General features: G+C 50.5%; 8 protein-coding genes across 8 annotated transcripts; 4 read left to right on the top strand and 4 right to left on the bottom strand.

Moving 5' to 3' along the window:
* Positions 1-769: 769 nt before the first annotated feature.
* On the bottom strand, positions 770-2,006 carry ATNIH1004_003340 (BAR domain-containing protein; the record flags this gene model as incomplete). Its single annotated transcript, XM_033568018.1, has 5 exons — positions 770-802; positions 866-997; positions 1,047-1,611; positions 1,677-1,832; positions 1,972-2,006. 5 exons carry the CDS (start codon positions 2,004-2,006, stop codon positions 770-772), a joined length of 921 nt encoding a protein of 306 aa, XP_033430013.1.
* Positions 2,007-2,493: 487 nt separating this feature from the next.
* On the bottom strand, positions 2,494-3,954 carry ATNIH1004_003339 (uncharacterized protein; the record flags this gene model as incomplete). Its single annotated transcript, XM_033568017.1, has 4 exons — positions 2,494-2,540; positions 2,603-3,061; positions 3,122-3,212; positions 3,268-3,954. The coding sequence occupies 4 exons, from the start codon at positions 3,952-3,954 to the stop codon at positions 2,494-2,496; spliced, it is 1,284 nt and encodes a 427-aa protein (XP_033430012.1).
* A 1,080-nt stretch (positions 3,955-5,034) lies between these two features.
* ATNIH1004_003338 (putative C6 finger domain protein) lies at positions 5,035-8,194 on the bottom strand (the record flags this gene model as incomplete). The annotated part of the gene is made up of 3 exons (XM_033568016.1): positions 5,035-6,247; positions 6,321-7,980; positions 8,038-8,194. The coding sequence occupies 3 exons, from the start codon at positions 8,192-8,194 to the stop codon at positions 5,035-5,037; spliced, it is 3,030 nt and encodes a 1,009-aa protein (XP_033430011.1).
* A 599-nt stretch (positions 8,195-8,793) lies between these two features.
* On the top strand, positions 8,794-10,341 carry RRP8 (25S rRNA (adenine645-N1)-methyltransferase; the record flags this gene model as incomplete). Its single annotated transcript, XM_033568015.1, has 1 exon — positions 8,794-10,341. One exon carries the CDS (start codon positions 8,794-8,796, stop codon positions 10,339-10,341), a length of 1,548 nt encoding a protein of 515 aa, XP_033430010.1.
* Positions 10,342-10,544: 203 nt separating this feature from the next.
* Positions 10,545-11,645, bottom strand: pup2 (proteasome core particle subunit alpha 5; the record flags this gene model as incomplete). Its single annotated transcript, XM_033568014.1, has 3 exons — positions 10,545-10,824; positions 10,923-11,262; positions 11,621-11,645. 3 exons carry the CDS (start codon positions 11,643-11,645, stop codon positions 10,545-10,547), a joined length of 645 nt encoding a protein of 214 aa, XP_033430009.1.
* Positions 11,646-12,000: 355 nt separating this feature from the next.
* Positions 12,001-14,846, top strand: ATNIH1004_003335 (gamma-tubulin-complex subunit SPC97; the record flags this gene model as incomplete). Its single annotated transcript, XM_033568013.1, has 6 exons — positions 12,001-12,382; positions 12,450-13,466; positions 13,517-13,710; positions 13,787-14,440; positions 14,493-14,707; positions 14,765-14,846. 6 exons carry the CDS (start codon positions 12,001-12,003, stop codon positions 14,844-14,846), a joined length of 2,544 nt encoding a protein of 847 aa, XP_033430008.1.
* Positions 14,847-15,350: 504 nt separating this feature from the next.
* On the top strand, positions 15,351-16,388 carry ATNIH1004_003334 (uncharacterized protein; the record flags this gene model as incomplete). Its single annotated transcript, XM_033568012.1, has 3 exons — positions 15,351-15,749; positions 15,869-16,076; positions 16,195-16,388. 3 exons carry the CDS (start codon positions 15,351-15,353, stop codon positions 16,386-16,388), a joined length of 801 nt encoding a protein of 266 aa, XP_033430007.1.
* A 2,901-nt stretch (positions 16,389-19,289) lies between these two features.
* Positions 19,290-20,698, top strand: ATNIH1004_003333 (class I SAM-dependent methyltransferase; the record flags this gene model as incomplete). Its single annotated transcript, XM_033568011.1, has 7 exons — positions 19,290-19,439; positions 19,494-19,655; positions 19,716-19,781; positions 19,947-20,068; positions 20,144-20,379; positions 20,441-20,618; positions 20,668-20,698. 7 exons carry the CDS (start codon positions 19,290-19,292, stop codon positions 20,696-20,698), a joined length of 945 nt encoding a protein of 314 aa, XP_033430006.1.
* Between the last annotated feature and the right edge of the window lie 6 nt (positions 20,699-20,704).

Below are 20,704 nucleotides of genomic sequence, written 5' to 3'. Positions count from 1 at the left end.
ATCTATATTATATTTATTGTTTAGTATTTGTTCGAGACTTTCTTCTCGAGTATGGGACTATTTCGTTTCGTGGACCTACCCGCTGGCCATCTTGTTTCTTTTTCTTTTTCACTCGAGTTTAGGTAGGTAGGTAGGATCTTGTTTTCAAGTGATGGGGATATGGTCCGCGGAGTGGTGATCTGGAATTAGGTTGTTTCCGGATCCAACTGTATGTGTTTTCGGTAGATAGGTCCAGCCTGCTGTACCCTGCTCTGCTCTGCTCTGCTCTGTTCTGTTCTGCTAGATCACCGTCGGTGGAGCTACTACTTGAGTCGCATCGATTATTGGTTGTGGAACAGGAGGGAAAGGGTCGAGGGTCGGGGTCAGGTATCGGAGAGAATGCTGGTCCTCATGAAACTGGAATGCGTGATTGAGAAGGCAAGCGACTAGACTGAATGTTGACGTATGGGCATGCTGAAGAGCTCAGGCGGAGTGGCTAGGTGGCCGGCACCCACTTAAGACTTCCTAAGGTCGTTTCTGCCGCTGTGGCGGTGCAGTACCGTACGGATTTAGTATTTCTGCTTACAGCTTATCTGTACCTATTCCTGTGCCTAAGAAAGATCGTGTCTACAGATGACGGTTAAGAGGAATACAAGCACTCATACCCTACAGGGACATAAAACATCTTTCACAGTGCAACAGGGGAAATCATGGGGCTGACAGATGGTCAAATCAACTATCGATAGAACAGAACAAGGAGACTAGGAATATTCAATCGTAGAAAGAAAGCTTAGGCTCCCTCACGGCTCTTGCGGTAGCTGGCCTAGATAAAACTTGAGTTAGTTCTTGTCTAGGGGCATCTCTATGTCGGTTATATAAATCATACCTCTTGCTCAACCTGCAAGCCATCAACCACAGGAGCCAGCTCACTGAGAATCTCATACGCCCGCTTGTGGAACTCTAGCTGCGCGGCGATCAAATCCGCCAGGTTTCTGAGGGGTTCGGGAGTGTCAAGGACCTGTACACATAAGTCAGTCGTCCCCACCATCTTGTCTTGCATAACTTACATTCTTCATCACGCTCACTGCCTCTTCGGTCTGTCCGACGAATTCATCCTCGGCTTGCTCGATCTCGGCACGAGCCTCCTCGCTCAGATTATCCAGATCACCGCGGGCCTGCGCCTTTTTGCTCGCCTTGACCGAGTCCAGCATGAGACGGGCATTCTCGACATTCCGACGGGCCTTGGCGGCGAACATCAGGTTCGTGTTGAGGGTGGTGTTCCACCCGGCCAGGAAACGCGACTGGATCTGAGCATCCTGCGACAAACGAGCCTCGCCCACCTTCTCCGATGCCAACGCATACTTCTCCAGCGCGGAGGCCAGGGGGTCCTCGCCGGTCGTGTTGTTCTGCGCCAGAGTCTGCGATCCCGACAGGGAGGCCCGGGCAATGGCGTGGTTGAACGTCTTGGGCTGGGGTTTCGCGGCCGGCGGAGCAGTCAGAGCAGCCTGGGCTTCGGCGGGTGAGGACGCCTGCGATAACAGCTGGACCTTCTCGCTGATGGTGCGACCAAGGTCGTTGAACGATTCGCGGATGTTGGGTGGATAATCATAGGCTTCGTTGGAGTACTGGGAGCTGTATATTCATGGACGAGAGGTTAGTGGGGAGTGTTTTTTATATCAATAGTCTTCTGCACTTACGTCACCTGAAGAAGCTTCTGATGGACCAGCTTAAGCGCATCCACACGCTTCTCCAGCTCGATGTACTCATCGGGCAGCTGAGTCTTCTCCTCGGCCTGGCCCAGTTGCTCCTTGATCATCTGCTGCGTACGCGCAGCAAAGGGCGAAAAGTTCGCACTATCTCGCAGCACGGTAGGATATCAAAACAAGTCAGTCGAGTAGTTCGGATTCTGGGAAGAATGGAGGGAGGGATGATGATGATCCTGACTGGACTGTGCAGGAAAGTAGTAGCAGGGTGGGTATAGATGAGACTCACGTCAGGTTCTTTCCAAACGCCTGAAACTTATCCATGGTGGATATCAATACCGTCTGGCTTTCTAGAAGATACCAACAGAAGATGGAAATCACAGGCTGTCGTCCAGTTAGTTTGTTTAGGGAGATCGCGGAGTCGAGGCTTGACACTGCCTCGTAATGACTGCACCGCCACGTTTCCATGTCGTCCAGTCATCGTCTCGCGAGTGGGGGCTTCTGCAAGGAGTATAACGGAGGTACCCTCGAGGTCTTCTTCTGTACTCTGTGGTACTCTACTACCTTACGTATGTACTCAGTATCTACGATAGCAGTCTGGCTAATGGGTAATAGAATTTCATGATATCACCATACTAATTACTGTCCAAACGGAAAACTCCATTCAAAAAGCCCGCTGATATAGTACATGATGTGAATCCCAAAGTACTGAAATATCAAATTGCCGTCAAACCATTAATCACATGCAATCGAGAAAAGCCCCAAAAAATGTTAGAAAAAAAATGATGGCATCCCAAAACTCGTCTTCCTTCTAGGTCAAGGTGGCCATCATGGCCCGAACAATCCGAGGGTTGGGTCCTATCAACACCATTTAGCATTTGTCGCTGCTCCCGAAGCTATAATGTCCCGCGAGATCTTACCTTTGCGCTCCCTCTTGACTTCGGTGATCTCCTCTTGATCACCATCGCCATTGATAATCTGCGTGTCCCGGATCACTTCGCTTCGTCCCCGGCGGTCCAGCTGCATGTATTCTTGGAGGTCATCGTCGCTGCTTCGTGGGCGGATAATCGCAAGTGGTCCTGCACGGACGTTATCGGATACGATACGATCGTCGTGGCGCTCGATCATGCGCACGGGTGACGACCGCCGGCGGCGGCGACCATGCACCGAGATTGATCGAGCGCGAGAGACAGTGCGAGTCAATCGCTTCTCCGAGAGATCGTAATGGCGTGATTGTGATCGGTGCCGAGAGGAGGCCGGCTCAATGAGCAGCGTAGTGCGGCCGTTACTAGGAGTATAGGATTCCATGGCAAGTCGCTCGACAATTCTTTCTCGCGGTCGCGCTCGAGCAGGGGAAGACGAATCTTTTATTATACGAACTGGAAAGAGTGTGTGAGTCCAGGCGACTGTCCGGTTCGTCAGGGCACGTGGCCACTCACCTTCTGTCCGGTGCTTCATCTCGCGACTACGGCTGATGACATTGTCAATTTGCTCCTTGGAGAGTGCGACCTGGATAATGACCATATCACCCTAACCACAGTCAGTCCGAACCTCACCTCACAAGGGTCTGTCCCGAGATGCATACCTCTTCCTCAAACGGATACCCAAATTCCCGAATCGCAGCGGTATGGACTAGTCTTCGCGGCATCCGAGTTTTGCCCTTTCGAGGATATGGCTTTTCAATCTTGACCTCCTCAACTACCCGACGAGGGAACTGGCTACTCGAACGTCGCGGGCGGTCCGTGAAGCGATCCCGCTCACGGAAACCCCGGTACTCTTCATCGCCATAGTACTCCGGTTCTGCAATTCGAATCTCTTCATAGTAATCTTGTTCGCGAGAACGTCGGGCGGCCCCGGACCGCGACCGCAAAGGCGGCGGGCTAGGTGGTGCTCGGTAATAGTATTCGTCCAACTTGCGCGAAGGGATGCGATCGAAGGTGTCAAGGGAAGACTGGCGTCGTAGAAGACGAGGGCGCGGCGGGGGACTCACTCCGCGCGAACGGTCATAGGCAACGAGCGGTCCCGAGGGATGAATAAGATGGTCATCTTCATAGTGCCTGTCCGGCCGGCGGGCAGGAGGACCATATCGATCGGTTTCTTGCAGACGATATTCGAACCGCTCCTCGTCCACTCGGCGGGGTCGGTCGAGCACGGGCGGACCGCGAGAACGATGGCGCTCGCGCCGTTCACGCGAAAAACGGTCGGCGTCCCAGCGGTCCAGGTCCGCCTCCAACGCACCAGACGAGTGGTGATAGTCGTCGTATCGAGACATGTGCTGTATCTTCTTGCAAGCGTATGACACGTAGGGAGCGAGAGGAGGAATGAATGACTATACGAACGAACCGTGGGTGACCTGGGCGGCTGACTTGCGGGCCGTGGATGGTGGGGTAGAAGAACCGTGGGTAATAAAAGGGGAGAAAAATATACTGATTGCGAATGAAAAGAAGAAAAATAGTCGAGAAAGCGAGGTATAAAAGAAGAACCTTGGAAGAGAAGAGTAATGAGGAAAAGCGCTGCCTGAGGGGAATGACGTCTATGATACCGTAATGAAGGCGCTTCCCCCACGCAAATCCAATGGACGTGATTCTTCACCATTCGCCACACGTTCCTGCCCTCTTTCCTCCATTCATTCATTCACTCACTCTCGCTCTCTCCTCTGGGCCCAACTCTTTCGCCTCAGCTCTCAATGCGTCCTATATTTCACCCACCAGGATTTCAACAGGATGCTACCCAATCTCAACGCATATCCCGCCCCGGTCGGTCAAGATCTCCACCAGCCCCACGGACGCGCACCTTGGGCATTGGTACGCTCTACTGGGTAGTCGAAAAAGAAATAGTCCCTCTCGAGCATTGAATTCGGCCAAGTGGTCCCAAACGGCTCTGGCTAATGGCTACAGATCGCTGCAGAGTAAACACACCAGCCAGAGACGTGTTGAGAAGCTGGCGGCCCCAGCCTGCAAGGGGACCGCTGATGTATGGTGCCATGTATTCGTGCCGAGACCTTTCCATGTGTGCCCTACGGCCGAGTCATCGCCACAATCCAATCCTCTCACATCCTCTGCGGCTCAGGGGGTCAATGGTTGGGAGAGGGTGTTACAGATATGAAACAGGAAGCCCTGCCAGTAACCTGTGTCTCGGAATTTCTGCATGGCGATCATGTGCCCGTACTGGGGTCCTGGAGAATCACTTGTGGCCTACCATCCCTACCAATGCATCAGATGATACCGATTTGGAGCGTGCCTATATCATCTGATCGCTCCTGACCAGCCCAGTAGGCATCCCTTGTGGTCTGCCACTAAGCCGATGCGACCACGACCATATTGCCAATGAAAGCTCTGACAAGCGATGCTGTTCATTCACGTTCCGCTATCCTCAGACTCTGCATATCGTCATCCAGGCTCAGGATTCCCATAGCCCAGCTGCTACCCTCGGTGGCAATGAACCGCCTCTCAGAGTTCGCATACGCTGGCCTTTGTGTCACGGGTGGGGATGGTTGGTAGAAGAGCTCGCTACTGCGCTTGTATGGTGGGCCATACCCTTGTCTTGCCGCAGCTACCCACGCACTCTCACACCCGTTAGCCACAGCGTCAGCCGATTTCCAGCCGGTCAGGCGAGAGATGTCGCGGAGCTTGGTGATAATCCACTCTCGTTGCGCGGCGTCCGAATATTGTACACCAGCAAAGAAGCTAGGCACTGTGATTTCGATCAGGCATGAGCCTAGAGTAGGGCTTAGGCTTCCTGCCTCACGGTTGAATAGCTGAGGGTAGTATATGCCAGCTGCGATTCTACCGATGATTTGTGCGTAGTTGGCAGTTGCAGCCGCTGCGACGCCTGCAGCGACCATCATTGCGGGTGGCATGCACGGGTGCAGTCTATACAGAAGTGTTCGACCTGCATAGTAAAAACCCCATACCACCGCGATCGTCTGCGTCCGATATTGAAGGGCTGTTCCAAATGGGGAAGATATCGGAGGAGTACTATCAGACGGTAGAGGCATGAAGTCCGGACCTATAGCATTCGCAAATGTGTCAAACGCAGCCAAGATACGTTCCCACTCCTGTTCGGCTTCGCTATACGACTCAGACTCGTCGTCCTCGTCGTCCAGGTTGGGTAAGCTACTACGGTCTGCCGTATCGGCGAATGCAGGAGGTATGCATCTTGGTCCACTAGATGGAATCATACCGTACATAGAAGAACCACCAGCTTGCGGACTTTCGCGTCGTGCGCCAGGTTGGGTAATATCTGTGTCAGAAGGGTGACTGTTTGCTCCTGATGAACCAGAAGGAGGAGCAGCAGGAGCACAAGGCGAAGTATTTTGAGGATGCTCCTTCTGTCTGTCTGGGGACGACATAGCGAAACGAGCCATGAACTTATAGAGCTCGGAATCCGGCTTCCATTCTGATCCAGCAACCTTTCCTGCCTTCAATTTTCGCTTCCTATCACGACGTCCGAATTCCGTTAATCGACCTAGCAAAAGCCATAGATGATCTGCCGAGCCATAAATAGCATCCAGCCGACCTAGGCCAGCCCGAGGCGGACACCGGATCCACTGAGAAAACGGTGTACTATTATACTATAAGCCTGCAAATTCCCAAATAATGGAGAGGTGTTGTTTGGGGGGGGGATGATGTCACTGACAATAGTCCGCTGCCACTAATCATGCCGTGGATGATATCTTGCTTGCAATACCACCAGTACAGGTCACACTGAATCCGGATGTTTTCAATATCCTTTCGAGTGAAATGCTTCTGATGAGATCTCCCAGGGCCATCTTCGACCTGTCCAAATTCATCATAATTAACTGCTCGACCGACAAGAGATCCGATGAGATATTCATCAATACTGTTTTCTTTCTCGGCAAATGGATCGTCCTCATTCGCTCGATTCCCAAATAAATACGATTCTTCGAACGAAAACCCAGATCCTGTTTGCTTTCGCCGCGCGACTACCCTCCGCCGATGCGCGCGAAGGTCTCGGGTTAAACCAGCAAAATCGATCTCCCGCACCAGCTGGGCTGATCCTGCGACGTGACTATTCCACTTGTAGTGCTCTGCGCACATAACCTCGTAGTATGCCAATAGCAGTGCGGCAGCTAAAGTGCCTATCTGCTTTCGACGCATAGGGAGACCGACTGCGACGCCAACTCTTTTGAGCGCATAGTGATAGTGTTTCAGAGAGACAGTTGGGGGAGCTTCTTGTAGATACGAAATATGGAGACTGCTAAGGGCAAGAATAGTCTGGAGTAAAGCTTGGTGTTCTAATGCCTTGAACGGCAACGTGTACGTCCACAAACCCTGTTGTGCTGGGGAGACAGGGGCACCGAACATAGTTGAAGGATCGATGGGATGTCGTTCGAAGATAGACAACGAAGGTCCTGTAGAATGGATGAAATGAAGGAAAATTCGAGCCGTTTTGGGATTGTTCAAAGGCGAAGAACCAAGAGTGGGGTAGTAGGAGGCAAGGACGTTGGGCTCGTTCAAATAGGTAGTAAATGAACGGAGCTGCCTCTGATCCCGGTTTGCTGAAGCCATGATAAGATTTAGCTGGTTAAAGTTTTCGGCTGATGTCTGGTCTTCCAGCTCCTCTTCGGACTCAATGTCATAGTAATCGTCGCCCTCTGGATCATACTCCATTCGGGAAGGAGGTGGTGACATTGGAATTGGCTGGTATAGATGCGACTGCTGCTGTGTTTGGGCCGTGGCAGACGTTGGAAACCGGTGCAAGACATTGGAGCTATCTGAATGAGACAAGGTGCCGGTTCTTTGCCTGCATTGAATGCAGTAATCAACGGGGCCCGCTCCCACATGGGAGAGTTGGTAAGTTCCGCCGACATTTGGCGGTAATTCTTGTAATTTCCCATGAAACAGGGTTTGGACTGGTACTCCAGACACTCTGGACGATTCGGACACGGCAGAGCCGCGGCCTTGACCAGGGAGATAATGGACTGGCAGTGTGCTGGTCCCGTCAGACTCTTGGTGTTCAGATGCAATAGCTGTGGGGAAAGAGCCTTGCTCCAACATAGGGAAGGGAGCAGGTTTTGGAGCTAATATCGGCTGATGCGAGTCTGCAGGTCTGGGTTGAGAAAATGCAGGAGCATCGTAACTGCTCGGAAGCGGCTGATTGCTAGGCATTGATTGCATCTGCGCATTCGCAGCCTGGGCATTGGAAGAGCAAACAATGCCAAGAGGGCTTTTAAAGATCAAACGCTGGGCATATCCCTTGCATTCGCGCTTAGATTTGACACAATTATTACATATAGGTTTCTCTTCCCCGCATTTTATACGGCGTTGCCGGCAGGCTATACACAGATTAGTGATATGTTTCTGAAATTCTTCATGTTAGGGCTCGAGAGTACTCAAACATCCTGCTTTGGAGCGCTTCTTGGGGGCTTTCTGCTCAGTCGCAGTCTTTGCCCCTGAGTCTGCGGTATCCTGCTGTAGTTCGAGGGCGGAAACGTCAGCGTCAGGGCCCAGCTCCCCGCTCGGGCCACTGATATGATTCGGGGCACCCATCTTGGTAGATCGCGTTAAAGTCACGGCATTTTCCACAACCGGTAGGTCAGGATGCATAAAAAGTTATTGAAAAGCTTAACCGGCGGGGTAATATTGAAGGTGGTGGTGTGTTCGTAGCAAAGTCTTTCTTTTTCGGTCGAGGCTTAAGGATGATCCTATCCAGATTGGCCTGAGGCGACCGGTGGACATGCCTATTTTCCCCACGGTTCTTGCCCTGGATTTCGACCCCAACTCAGCATTGGCTCAGGGTTGGTGTTGATATGGTGGATAACTATCTTGTCCTCAATATATGGAGATCTATATAGATAACCCTAAGTGTTCTGTTAACAACACATACGCTGCGCAATTGACTGTCGAATTGCCCAAGCAACGTCACTGCATGGCCGTCAACTGTCCGTAGAGAAGCTGACCGCCTTTATTTGAGCCGGCAGAAACATACAACGAGCGGAAATTTCTCATCGACGCCCGCCTTTGTCCGAAAATTTTCGGATGTTCACATTCTATATACTAGACAGGCTTCTGTTCTGTCGTTCGTGCAAGTTGCATCTTGGGTCAAACTATTATCCCAGTGGGACATTTAACTACTCCTCTGTGCCATCATGTTCGCCGTTCCAGGCTGGTCGGTCTCAAGTACCGCTCTCAAACAGCAGACTGAACAGCAGACACAATCTCCAAATCAAACTCAGCAGGCCAATGGATCTCACAAGCCGAATGATAAATCCAAGAAGCGCAAGAGAGAAGACCATGTCACTAAGGGAAATGTTGATTTGATGTACCGTCGACACATTGAAGGCCAAAAGCCTACCAAGAACGAGAAACAAGGTACCAACAATTCCACGAAAGCCGACAAAAGGCAGAAGAAGGATCAAGACTCGCAGAACGGGCTTGTACAGAGCCCGACAAAGCAGCAAGGCAAAGTGCTGGGGAAACAGCATCCCAACGATAAGTCCGATGCGGTCAAGTCAGAAGAAGGAAAGAAGGAAAATAAAAAACATAAGAAAAATAAGAACAAGCAGGAGCAACGACGTCAAGGAGAGGACAAAGCAGCTTCCAGTGATAATTCAGCAGCAGAGCCTCTCCCTCCGGCTCCTCCAAAGACTGAAACAATCCTCACGCCCCTGCAGCAAGCTATGCGACAGAAATTAATATCGTCTCGTTTCCGCCATCTAAACGAAACACTTTACACAACACCGTCTTCTAAGGCCCTTGAGCTATTCACTTTGAATCCCGAATTGTTTGATGAATATCACGCGGGCTTTTCCCGGCAGGTGAAGGAGTCTTGGCCCTCCAACCCGGTTGATGGTTACATTGCGGCTATTCGCAGCAGAGGGAAAGCCTCACCCCATTCCAAAAAGGGAAACAAGCCTGAGGAAAAGAGTGGAAACCAACCCCGACCTTTGCCTCGGCGACCTAATGGGACTTGCACCATTGCCGATCTTGGTTGCGGAGACGCGCAGCTGGCCCGCGCGTTGATCCCCTCGGCGAAGAAGTTGAATCTGAAGCTTTCAAGCTACGACCTTCATGCCCCCGAAGGCTCACCCATCACGAAGGCAGACATCTCCAACCTCCCGGTCGATGATGGATCTGTCGACGTGGCTATCTTCTGTCTCAGTCTGATGGGAACCAACTGGGTGTCTTTCGTGGAAGAGGCCTGGCGGGTCCTACGCAGTGATGGCAAGGGTGAGTGTTGGGTAAGTGAGGTCAAAAGTCGTTTCGGGAAGGTGATGCGCAAGAAGGCGCAGATCGGCGTCAGGAAACCACTTAGCAAGTCGGAGAAGAAGAAACTCAAGAAGCAACAAAACGGCGACGGTGATGCGGGATCAGACATGGATGATGCTGAGGTGTACGCTGAGGATGCTCAGCCCACGAATAACGACGAGACAGATCTGTCCGCATTTATCGAGGTATTCCGGACTCGCGGATTCATCCTGAAATCCGAGCTTGTAGATAAGTCGAACAAGATGTTTGTGAAAATGGAGTTCGTCAAGCAGAGCGGGGCACCTGTCAAGGGCAAACATGCCTCTATCGGTGGTGCCAAAGCTGGTCCTGGAAAGAAGAGGTTCATTGAAAAACCAACAGAAGCTAAGAGCATGTCGCCGGAGGAAGAAGCCGCAGTTCTCAAGCCCTGTGTATACAAGATCCGATAGACAGCGGAGTATATCTGTTTTGTGCATGAAGCATTATTTTAGTTTATATTTCAGCCAAAAACTCTTATAGAAAATATAAAATCATTAAGGAGGACATTGTGTTTTTCTATTTGACTCCGAAACAGGTCCAAGACCTTGCGGGACGAGCAGCTCATGGCATAACCACATCACCCGATGAACAGTCTTGTGCATTAATTAAATCCTCATTGATTTTCGCCCAACCGCGCAACGGCATTTCCCATGTCTTCGTCATTGTAGATACGGAACCCCTTCTCCTTAGTCACACTAGCCAACTGCACGTTCTTTGCATCCAGTTTCTCCTCCATAACCTGCTTCAGCGTCTTCAGAACTAGCGTTTCCGCCTCGGCCAGCGTCAAAGAGCGATGATATTCATTCTGGAGCTCCGCCTGCGCGCCTTCACTTCCGGACCCAATGGCCTTCGCGTCGTACCGATAGAACGTACCGGACGGTTCCGCATGATATCTATAACGGTAGCAGCAGGTCAGCGATATCTTCCATTACAATTTCAGGTGCAGCGCAGAGATCAAGAAAGAACCCCAGATAGATAAGACTCAACATACAGTTGAGGACCATCCTCATCAAAGCCAGCAATTAACAGAGCGACACCAAAAGGTCGGCTCATGACACTCTCCTCATCATCACCGGTCTCTCCGAATCGTAATGCCAGGTCGCAAATCGCCTGAGTGCAGCTCTCAACCCTCAGTGGCTCGGCGTAGTGGAAGGCATGATTCTGGCATTCAACACGGGCATGTTCAACAAGGTTCCGGGCATCGGCCTGCAGACCAGACATGGCACAGCCAATATGCTGGTCAATTTCTACGATCTTTTCGACGGAAGAGGCTTCAAGAAGGGTGGATGTGACACGTTTCTCGACGCCCAGGATGACACCCTCCGATGTGGCTACCTGATGTGGGTGTTAGAAGATACTTGGATGTGGGAAGATCCGGTATCATTATTGCGCCACAGGATCTCAGAATTTAGACATGGCTTTTCGAAATGGATAGATGAACGTACACCGATCGCAGTCGAGCCCAGTTTAATAGCTTCCAAAGAGTATTCGACCTGGAACAAACGCCCTTCGGGAGAGAAGGTGCTGTGGGGAATTCATTGTCAGTCTGGCGAACGGCGAGCAACTCGTATGGATATCTATATTATATGGGATATGAGATCAAGGGTTCGTACTTAATTCCACGGTCTGTTAAGCCCAGTTGTTAGATGGGTCGCATCGGAGAAAGGTCAAGGTCCAGGTGAAGCTTACCATATTCCGATCGTGCGATGAACATGTTGGCTATCTAGAGGATACAATGACGATTCAAGGAGTGTCTGAATTCAGTGAGAAAGTAATCGGGGTGAGAATGACGGGATAAGAGATGTTGGCAGCTGATGTTGTTCTTGGAAAGCTCGGGCGAAGCTCAGTCATTTAGTCTACGCAAGTCCGCTGAGTGCCTGGAGGAGCGTCCGTGCTCGCCTCAGGCCGTAAGGCACCAGCGCACTAGTCCGCCGCGTCGTGACGCAGCGGTAAGTACTTGTAGTACTATCCCGCCATTTGATCTCCTAACTACGACGCTGGTGTGTCTATTCTCTCTGGTTCCGACTCATGCTGTATGATCGGCCAGATCCCATTTATATTGTGGGACCATGTCCGTCAATGACCGTCGCGCCAGCCACATGAATGCTCCACGACCCCGCGTTACATCGAATCGCGTCGGCGATGCTGAGAAACACGGTATACGCAGCGGTGCGTCTCCATTGCAGTCCGAAAACTCAGAGCATCGTGGCAGCACATCAACCCAAAAAAGCAAAGTGCCACGAGAGCAGCAAACCATTATTAGCGAAAAGCGTTCCGAACGAATGATAATCCACTCCAAAGACAAGTCCCACTCCCGAACCAGGCATCCGGTCAAGGAGTCTTCCAGCGCAGCGAATAGAGGGGAGTGGGAGAGGTCGCGATCGAAGAGGGCCAGTCAGACGGATCATGCTGGTCCTAATATTCGGAAGAAGGAGAAGGAGTCGGGAGAAGGTGCGCCACGATATCGGGTCAAGTCCATTAGCACTGATGATCGTTGGAAATGCTGACCTATGGCAAGAAATCTCATGGAACCCGCACGCATCTTTGATGCCACATTCTACGGCACCGTTAGCGTCTCGAGTATCAGTGGCCCCTTTAGCCTCAGCGTTGCCTCAATCGCTCCAGCCTCCACCGCTCCGAGAACTCTCGATCGACACGCAAGAGAAGGCTTTGCTAGACGATCTACTTTTCGTTTTTATGGGGTTTGAGGGCCAATATATCCATTATCATAGTCGGTATGATCCTTCTGTGGAGAAGGACCGGTTGACCGGTCCAGTCTTCCAGTTGCCGTCAGGATTGGATCCTACTCTGAGGGACCTTACTCTGTCGATGCTGAAGATGGCGACGCATTACAGTGCGCTGGAAGCGTTTGTGGAAGTCCAGAGCCGTGCAGAGTTTGGAGCCGTCAGTCACGCTTTGTGCGCTGCGATCCGAAAAATCCTAAAGGACTATCTAATCCTCATTGCTCAGCTTGAGAGCCAACTTCTAAATAATCCAAGCTTCACTCTACACCTTCTCCACCTACACACTATGCCAACATGCCAGTGCCTGGCGCAGCTTTATTCCTTAGGCCAAGAATTGCTCCGGCGGAATGGACTTTTGGATCAAGACCTTGACGAGACGATCGATGATTTTGACGACGTCGACAATATTCTAGAGCAACTGAAGGAAGGTGGTGACCTGGTCCCCGGCGCCATGTCTAGCAAGAAAATATGCAAGGGAGGCAATGTTCTCCGGCTACTAACTGAGCGATTGACAACATATTCCGGGGACCCCACCACCAAGACTCTTTTAGAGAGGCTGCTTCGTGAGGCTAGTCGACCGTATATGGCTATGCTTAATGAGTGGTTACACCATGGCGGTATTAAGGACCCCCACGCCGAGTTCCTTGTCAAGGAGCAAAAATGGATCAAGCGCGAGAAGCTAGAGGAAGACTACACCGATGAATACTGGGAGAAGCGTTATACCATCCGGGACAACGAGGTTCCCCCCCTCAACTGGACAGCGCCCGGGACAAAGTCCTTCTGGCTGGGAAGTACCTGAATGTGGTGCGAGAGTGTGGTGGTGTGGACGTAAGCAAAGCAGTCAAAGACGTGCCCAAAACTCTCGACGACCCCCGTTTTTTGGACAACGTCAATGCCGCCTACACCTACGCGAATGCGTCGTTGTTGAATCTCCTCCTGACCAAAAACTCCCCTCACGACCCGCTTCCGCTCCCTAAAACATTATTTTTTCCTCGACCGCTCCGACTTTTTCTCCTACTTTCTCGAGCTTGGAGCGTCCGAACTGCGCAAGACAGCCCAGAACGTGAACGAGAACAAGCTTCAATCCCTTCTTGACCTAGTGTTACGACAGCCAGGAAGTATTGCGGCGCAGGATCCGTTCAAGGAAGATGTCAAGATTCGGATGAATAGGGTTGGGCTTACCAAATGGTTGATGCAGGTTGTCAGCGTCTCTGGTATTGACCAAGACAATCCTGAAGCTGGCATGGAGAAATACCAAGCTCCGCAAACGCACGGCGAGGATGACAAGAATATTCTCGGATACGAGGCGCTTGAGTTAGACTACTCAGTTCCCTTTCCCCTGTCCCTGGTCATCAGTCGCAAAACCGTCCTGCGATACCAGCTGATTTTCCGCCATCTTCTGTCGCTTCGTCATCTGGAGAACCAGCTTGTTTCGTGCTGGCTCGATCAGAGCAAGTGTTCTGGCTGGCGGCACAAGTCCTCAGACCGCCGATTAGAGATGTGGAAACGACGGGCGTGGAGCCTGCGCTCAAAAATGCTTGTATTTGTGCAGCAGCATCTTTACTTTTGCACTGCAGAGGTCATTGAGCCCAACTGGCAAAATCTGATGGACCGGGTCAATGGGACTGATGCCGACGGGTCCGAGGTGACCGTGAACGGCACAAAACAAGTCAATCGAACTGTCGATGAGCTGATGCAGGACCATGTGGATTTCTTGGATACTTGCCTCAAGGAATGCATGCTAACGCAGGCCAAGCTGCTGAAGGTTTGTCTAGTAGAAGTTTTTGCCTTGCGACCGGGTCTAACAGCTGCTACAGATTCATTCGAAACTCATGATTTGCTGCAACATGTTCGCGCATTGGATTGTGTCGTCGGTTACACGAGGACTAGTTTTGGCGGACCCCGATCTTGCTGGCAAGGTTCCTGGTTCTGATAACAGGAGCTACGATCCGTCACGCGTGGCCAAACTGGAGGAAAACCTGAAAAAATATGAAGATCATTTTAGCCGACACGTGCGGATCCTGCTGGACAGGTAAGCATTCGGCCACGTCCTTGCCATAGTTCAAACAGTGCTGACTTTACTGGCTAGCCTGAACTATTTCGCCGCTACCGAGAGCGTTGTCCTCCTCAAGCTTGCACACGCTCTAAGCTCAATTAGCAAGGAAGATTGAACGAGTCGTGGAATCCTATGAGCACCGAGGACATGAGTTCTAGTTGCTTGGTCCATTAGCTGATTCTCAAATCGCAAGCGAGATACACGCGGAATCGATATGCATATGACTATGGATGCCGTCTATAGAGAGCTATGTCCGTATGATAAATAGTGCTATGCTATTGGCTTGATGGCCAGGGCGTTTTTATCCAAATCTCCCTGTCCATCCCATACATTTACGTTAGGAGTTGAAGGCAAGGGGGACATGGTATTTATTATGGCTTTATTGTTTATGGGGGATCGGAAACGATAATCAGTGTTATGGATTGTTGGGATACCCTCAAGTAGATCAATGAATATTGTATGAATGAATGTATGTACCGGAACCGGCTAGAATATCCCGAAATGGCCGACGACTCGGACTTACGGTAAGCACTACTCGTCCAAACCGCAACAATCCTCCTTTCTCCGTCCGTACTTTTATTCCCTGCCCATCTATACTCTACTTCATGTAATCATCGTAATGAACTCTCTCCATAAGACTCTATCTTCCCTCCCCTCTCTCCCCTCCCCCCCCAACTTGCACCTCCCCATCACGACCCCCAAACTCCTCCTCTCCGCCCTCTCCGCCACGCTCATCGTCCTCGCCTACCGCGACTACCGCACCTACATCTCCTACGGGCCCGGTGGAGCACCCCACAATGTTCTCGGCTGGTTCGGCGTGCGGGTCTTCCTCCTTCCATTCAAGAAGGAGATGTTCTCGACGGAGGTGTACACGTGCAGGATCCAAGCTGGAGATGGGAGGAGTTTCCTACCGGATGCGAAAGACCTCAGCACCAGGGAGGGTCAGCGACCGCTTGTTGGGCCGCATATGGTGCCGCAAAGGCAGTTGGATGGGTTTACGCCGGGTGGGTTGAGAGAGGTACATATTCTTTTAACTCCTTCTTACTATTAAAATGAAGAATACATAGAGAGAGGGAGAGAGATGGAAAAGGAAGGCAGGGCAAAAATTGTATATTTTTTACTAATACGAGTTACTAGAAATTTATGGAGGAATTCCAATCCTTCGCGACTCAAAGCCCTCATCTCGTCAAACTTGCACCCTCGAAATTAGAACTCCATGCCGACGCTTACTTCCTCGCAGATGGACTGGAAGCGTCGATCCCAGCGCAGAAGACCGATCGCGAGATCGCTCATATTCACAGGTTAAAAGATGGGTCTGTCCACGTGGTGTTGGCGCCGGCAGATTGTAAGTTCATTCTGTCTGTCTGTCTGTCTGTTTTCTCACAAGGGGGATGATTTGTATTCTCTTGATTTGAATAAATCAAATGCAATGGGTAATATCTAACTGTTTTCTTTCGTGACAGGTAAAAAGATATTTGATGCCGGTTGGGGTCAGCGTCATTCGTTGTCTGGAGCCAAGGTTCCCAGGGGATTTTCGGGCAAGACATTGGAATTGCCGAGTGAGTATGTGTTGATTTATGCGCCACGCAACGAGAACGAGGTGGCGTTCGTCATGGAGGTGATCAAGGCTAGTGTGAAGTATATGACTGGGGGGTAGCCATGGCGGGACAAATGATCGACAGGGTAAATCATAAGTGGCTACATAGCTGGTCTGTACGATAGGATAGTACTATGTATGAACATGAGCACATTCTCTCTGATTAAATACCTTCTCTATACCAGAAATAGGTATAATGATTTGCACCCTAAGTGCAATGAGAAAAATAGAGTACATAAATGATAAAAGGTGGGTTCGACTGCATCCACACTAGCGGGCCTAACCGCCGCAGTCCCCAGCGTCAACTCTGCCGAAGGGTGAACCATGGCTCTGGGTTCGCAGCCATACCAATCTATAACATGCATATGCCTCATTAGTTTCCCGTCTGCATGCATTCGAGATGGCTGAAAATATCCATTTCCCCGTGGCGATTCAGACCTTCCCTTCATTCCACCTTCCATTTTTGCAACGGGACTTCAAATAGGACATAACAAGAAAATCAAGAAGAGATGACAAATAAATAAAAAAAAGTATCTTCAGTCTGCTTCGCATTGACCCACCGCCAAGGACGGTCGAGTTTTACTTCCTCGGGATTCATTAGGTCTATGCCCCATCCATTAGAGGCTTTTAGTCCTAGCCATCGAGCGACTAGCAACCCAAAGGAGCGGTGAGGACTGAAGTGGGTGCAAACTAGCCATGACAGATGCCCCTAGAAACTTAGTCGAACCGATATAGTCCGGAGTCTCGGTAGAAACCATGTAATAGCGTTCCTTCTTGTGGGAAAGCGGCTTCGCCGGCGTTTCATGGTGCGTGGGTATACAAGGGTCGTCGTTCCATCAAACTACTGACAGAAAATAGACGACGCTTAGCTCCTATGCATGCATCCTCCGGGGCGGTGCTCACCTTGCATGAACTCGTGATCAGGTGAAGTCCAAACGACCAAGTACTCAACTGCAGTGATGCATAGCCGTTCAGTCACTTGTGGAAAGATGCTCTATCAGTCTCTTCATCCTTCTATAATATATAATCACGCCTTCTAGACAGTGGTCATAGTCCCATTAGAGCCTCCTTAGCGACCATGTTTGACTCACGTTGACTACCTCCAACAAATCAAGGCAATAGCCGAATTAGGGCCTTCGAGAGTCCGCCTATCCCTTGCTGGCCATGGTCACGTCATAGATGCGGTTGGAAAGTCCACATGTAGATCCCGTCATGACCCAGCCGCCAGCCAGTTCATGGGGATTTCAATCCCGTCCGTTGATTTTGCTAACTCGACATGTGAGAGGGATAAGCTGGTAGAAAGAGCAAAGGCCAGAATTATATCATACGCACAAGACTCGTCGTCGGCATCATCCTCCTATACACCGTGGGTCTAGGACGAACGTGGTATAGTTTACTCACGCCTCTAAAGACCACAGGCCCCAGTCCAAAATACCACGCACAGATGGCAGTTTTTCCTCCGAATTCCACTGTTGATCCCTCTCTCGCCTATGCGCCACCCATTCCCCCACTCCTTTCATTGGTGAATGCCATCATTGGCTATTTCCGGGAGATCCTTCATACAATCGGAGCAGTACAGAATTCTGTCTCGTGCGCTCTCAGCCACAATGACAGCAGAATCAAGCCAGGATGCGCAGAAAGCTGTCATTCAAGTCCTAGACAACACAGGTTCCACACTGTATGACAGCGGGGGACCAATTGGTTCTACCCTCGACCAATTCTTCGTCTGGACAGTCTGTGCTCCCTGCGAAGGACACTTAATTTTGGGTTTGCGTTCGATTGCATAAGCCAGTTCTGCCCCGTCCTATCTGCCTTTTTTAAAAAAATTTTTGGCCCTTTTCCCTTTTCACGTCTCTCTTAATTCAGACGTCTGGAGGTATCAAACATCACCGCGTACCAATACTCTATTTGCATGAGGGCTTTCCCTTTCCCTTCCCCCTTTTTGAGGTCTGCTGTGCGGCCGTATAGAGGCTCAGAGACGTGAGGACTTCGGGTTCTTGTCATTCTCTCTCCGGGTTCGTAAGAGAGAGGGACCCAACGTTCCATAGGCGCGAAGGGATCCTAGTGCTAACACCAAGCCCTCACATCTCGGTCCACATAAGTCAACGTGAACCTCTCTTTGACCGAAGGGACTCTTCAGATTAAGGGAGAGAGACCGGGAACCCATCCATTGTGACGCCGCCTAACCTTTAAGCCTTATCATCCGTACAAAGTCAGTTTGTCCATGCTGGCCCTAGTCCACTCGCAAGCTCACCTATACTGAAATCCGTCCGCATCGGGGCCCCTCCGGAAGGCTCCTCCGACCCCTCCTCCCCCTGCAAATGGCTTCAATGTAGTCACGGGAAAACAACAAGGTAGATGCGTATTTCTTTTTCGGCAATAGCTATGGCCATTCCCTTGTGATCACCGACATACTGTGTAACGTAAAGGCTGGTGGTTCCTGGAATTTTTTTTTTTTAAAAAAAAAAAAGAAAATTAAAAAAAAAAATTGGTTTTTTAAAATTTTTTTGCCCTGGGGTTGTTTTCTGGAGGGGTGTTTCAAGGCTTTTTCTGCCAATGATTCGCTTTCTTCTTTCAGAAGCCAGGCAAACGCCAGGTACTGGGCTGAGTGGATTTTCCTACCGTCCGTACATTTTAGCACGAATGTTGAGTCCCGCATAGATTGACTTCTGTCGTTTATGGAAGACATTATACTCGCTCCCTATTCCATTGTGCCAGCAGTACTTTTACCATCTCCCAACTTCTGTGCCGCATCAATCGATCGCTTCAAGAATCCGACTTCCGTGTCCACGATATAATCCCGTCCACGGGCAACAATATAGAGACACACTTAGCAATGTGCATCTCTTGTACCCCCTGATCATCGCCGTTGAATCATACAGAAAAGTATTCGGGTGAAGTCAACGTCCAGATCAAGATTAAAATGACGTATCCAGCCTGGCGCTTGATCCTATGCAAACAATGAATACTGACTTTGCTTGGTCGTCAAGGAGTCCTGATTCGCAAACGGAAGAGTTAGACGACGTATATCTCGATACCGTGACCATCCACCGACGCGAATATCAGAAATTCTCCATCGACAACCAGATATCTTTTGAACCAGTGGACGATGTAAGCACGCGCGATGTGAACTACCAACCCCAGGCAGATGATAATCCACACTAGGACGAAGCAGAGCGCCTCGAACTTCAACACCGCGTTTTCAATCAGGTTTTTGACAACCGTCTGATTTTCCCTCCTATACCCCGTCTTCGAAAGGTCCTGGATTGTGGTTACGGCACTGGGTCCTGGGCCATCGAAGTTGCCGAGCAAAATCCGGACTGCGAGGTAAAAAAACAAAGCCCCTAGAAGCACAGACACAGATTGGCTCACGAGTCGAATCCGAAGGTAATTGGTCTTGATATATTCCCACATATGAACCCAGACGATACACCGGAGAATCTGTGGCTACAGGTTAGTTAATGGCCTTACGTTCCCCCTGAAATTGGTATCACAACCGTGGAGAACGTCGCCATACAAAATCCTTCCGCTGTCGCACTCTCTGATGGGAAACAGGGATAGTCTTGGAGTGTTCTAACGGCATCTCCGGAATGGTCTCGCTAATAGGTTGCCACCTAGGTCGATGATTTGAACCGTTCATTTACCTTCCCCTCCAACCATTTTGACCTTGTCCACTCGAGGCTGCTTGCAACCGGGATCAACAAGGCCCGATGGCCATCTTATATTCGAGATATTAAAAGGTCTGACTTTGGACGGGTGTGCTGTCCACCCACTACTGGATTTTATTGTCAGGGTTGAACTAACCACTGGCGTAGAGTGCTTAAACCCGGAGGCTGGGTTCAACTAGTCGAGATATACTTCAACGTCCAGTCTGACAACGGCTCGATCACCGAACGAAATGCATTGAGGCAATGGAGCAGTCAGCTCATGGGTTCTCTTGAGACAAAAGACCTTCGCGTGGGAACACGGCTGAGGAATCTCCTGACTACAGCGGGTATGACAGAAGTAGATGTTAGAATGATCCCACTTCCTCTGTGCGCATGGTCTAATGGTAAGACCCCAGATTGCAATTCTAGGTCCTTTGAGCGACTGTTATTCTGACACCGGACTAGACCCAAGAATGCGAGATATCGGCTCCGTTAATCGCGAGAATATAAAGAGGCTGTTGCCGAGCTTGGCGCTGTATCCTTTTACTCAACACTTGGGAATAGATTTAGAGGAGTTTGAGGATCTGATATCACGAGCACAGCAAGAGGCTGACACTTCTGGCCTGAAGGCGTACTTCCCCTTGTAAGTGATCTATCCGAAAGGAATCTGGTTTGACGCTCTGACGATTTAGGTACGTTTGTATCGGACGAAAGGCCTTGTGAAAGAGA

This window comes from Aspergillus tanneri (genome assembly GCF_003426965.1).
Source record: "Aspergillus tanneri strain NIH1004 chromosome Unknown AapTan_1_pilon_pilon_pilon, whole genome shotgun sequence".
Classification (NCBI taxonomy): Eukaryota; Fungi; Ascomycota; class Eurotiomycetes; order Eurotiales; family Aspergillaceae; genus Aspergillus; species Aspergillus tanneri.
Note: the sequence above shows the minus strand (reverse complement) of the source record. Positions and strands in the feature narration are given on the sequence as shown.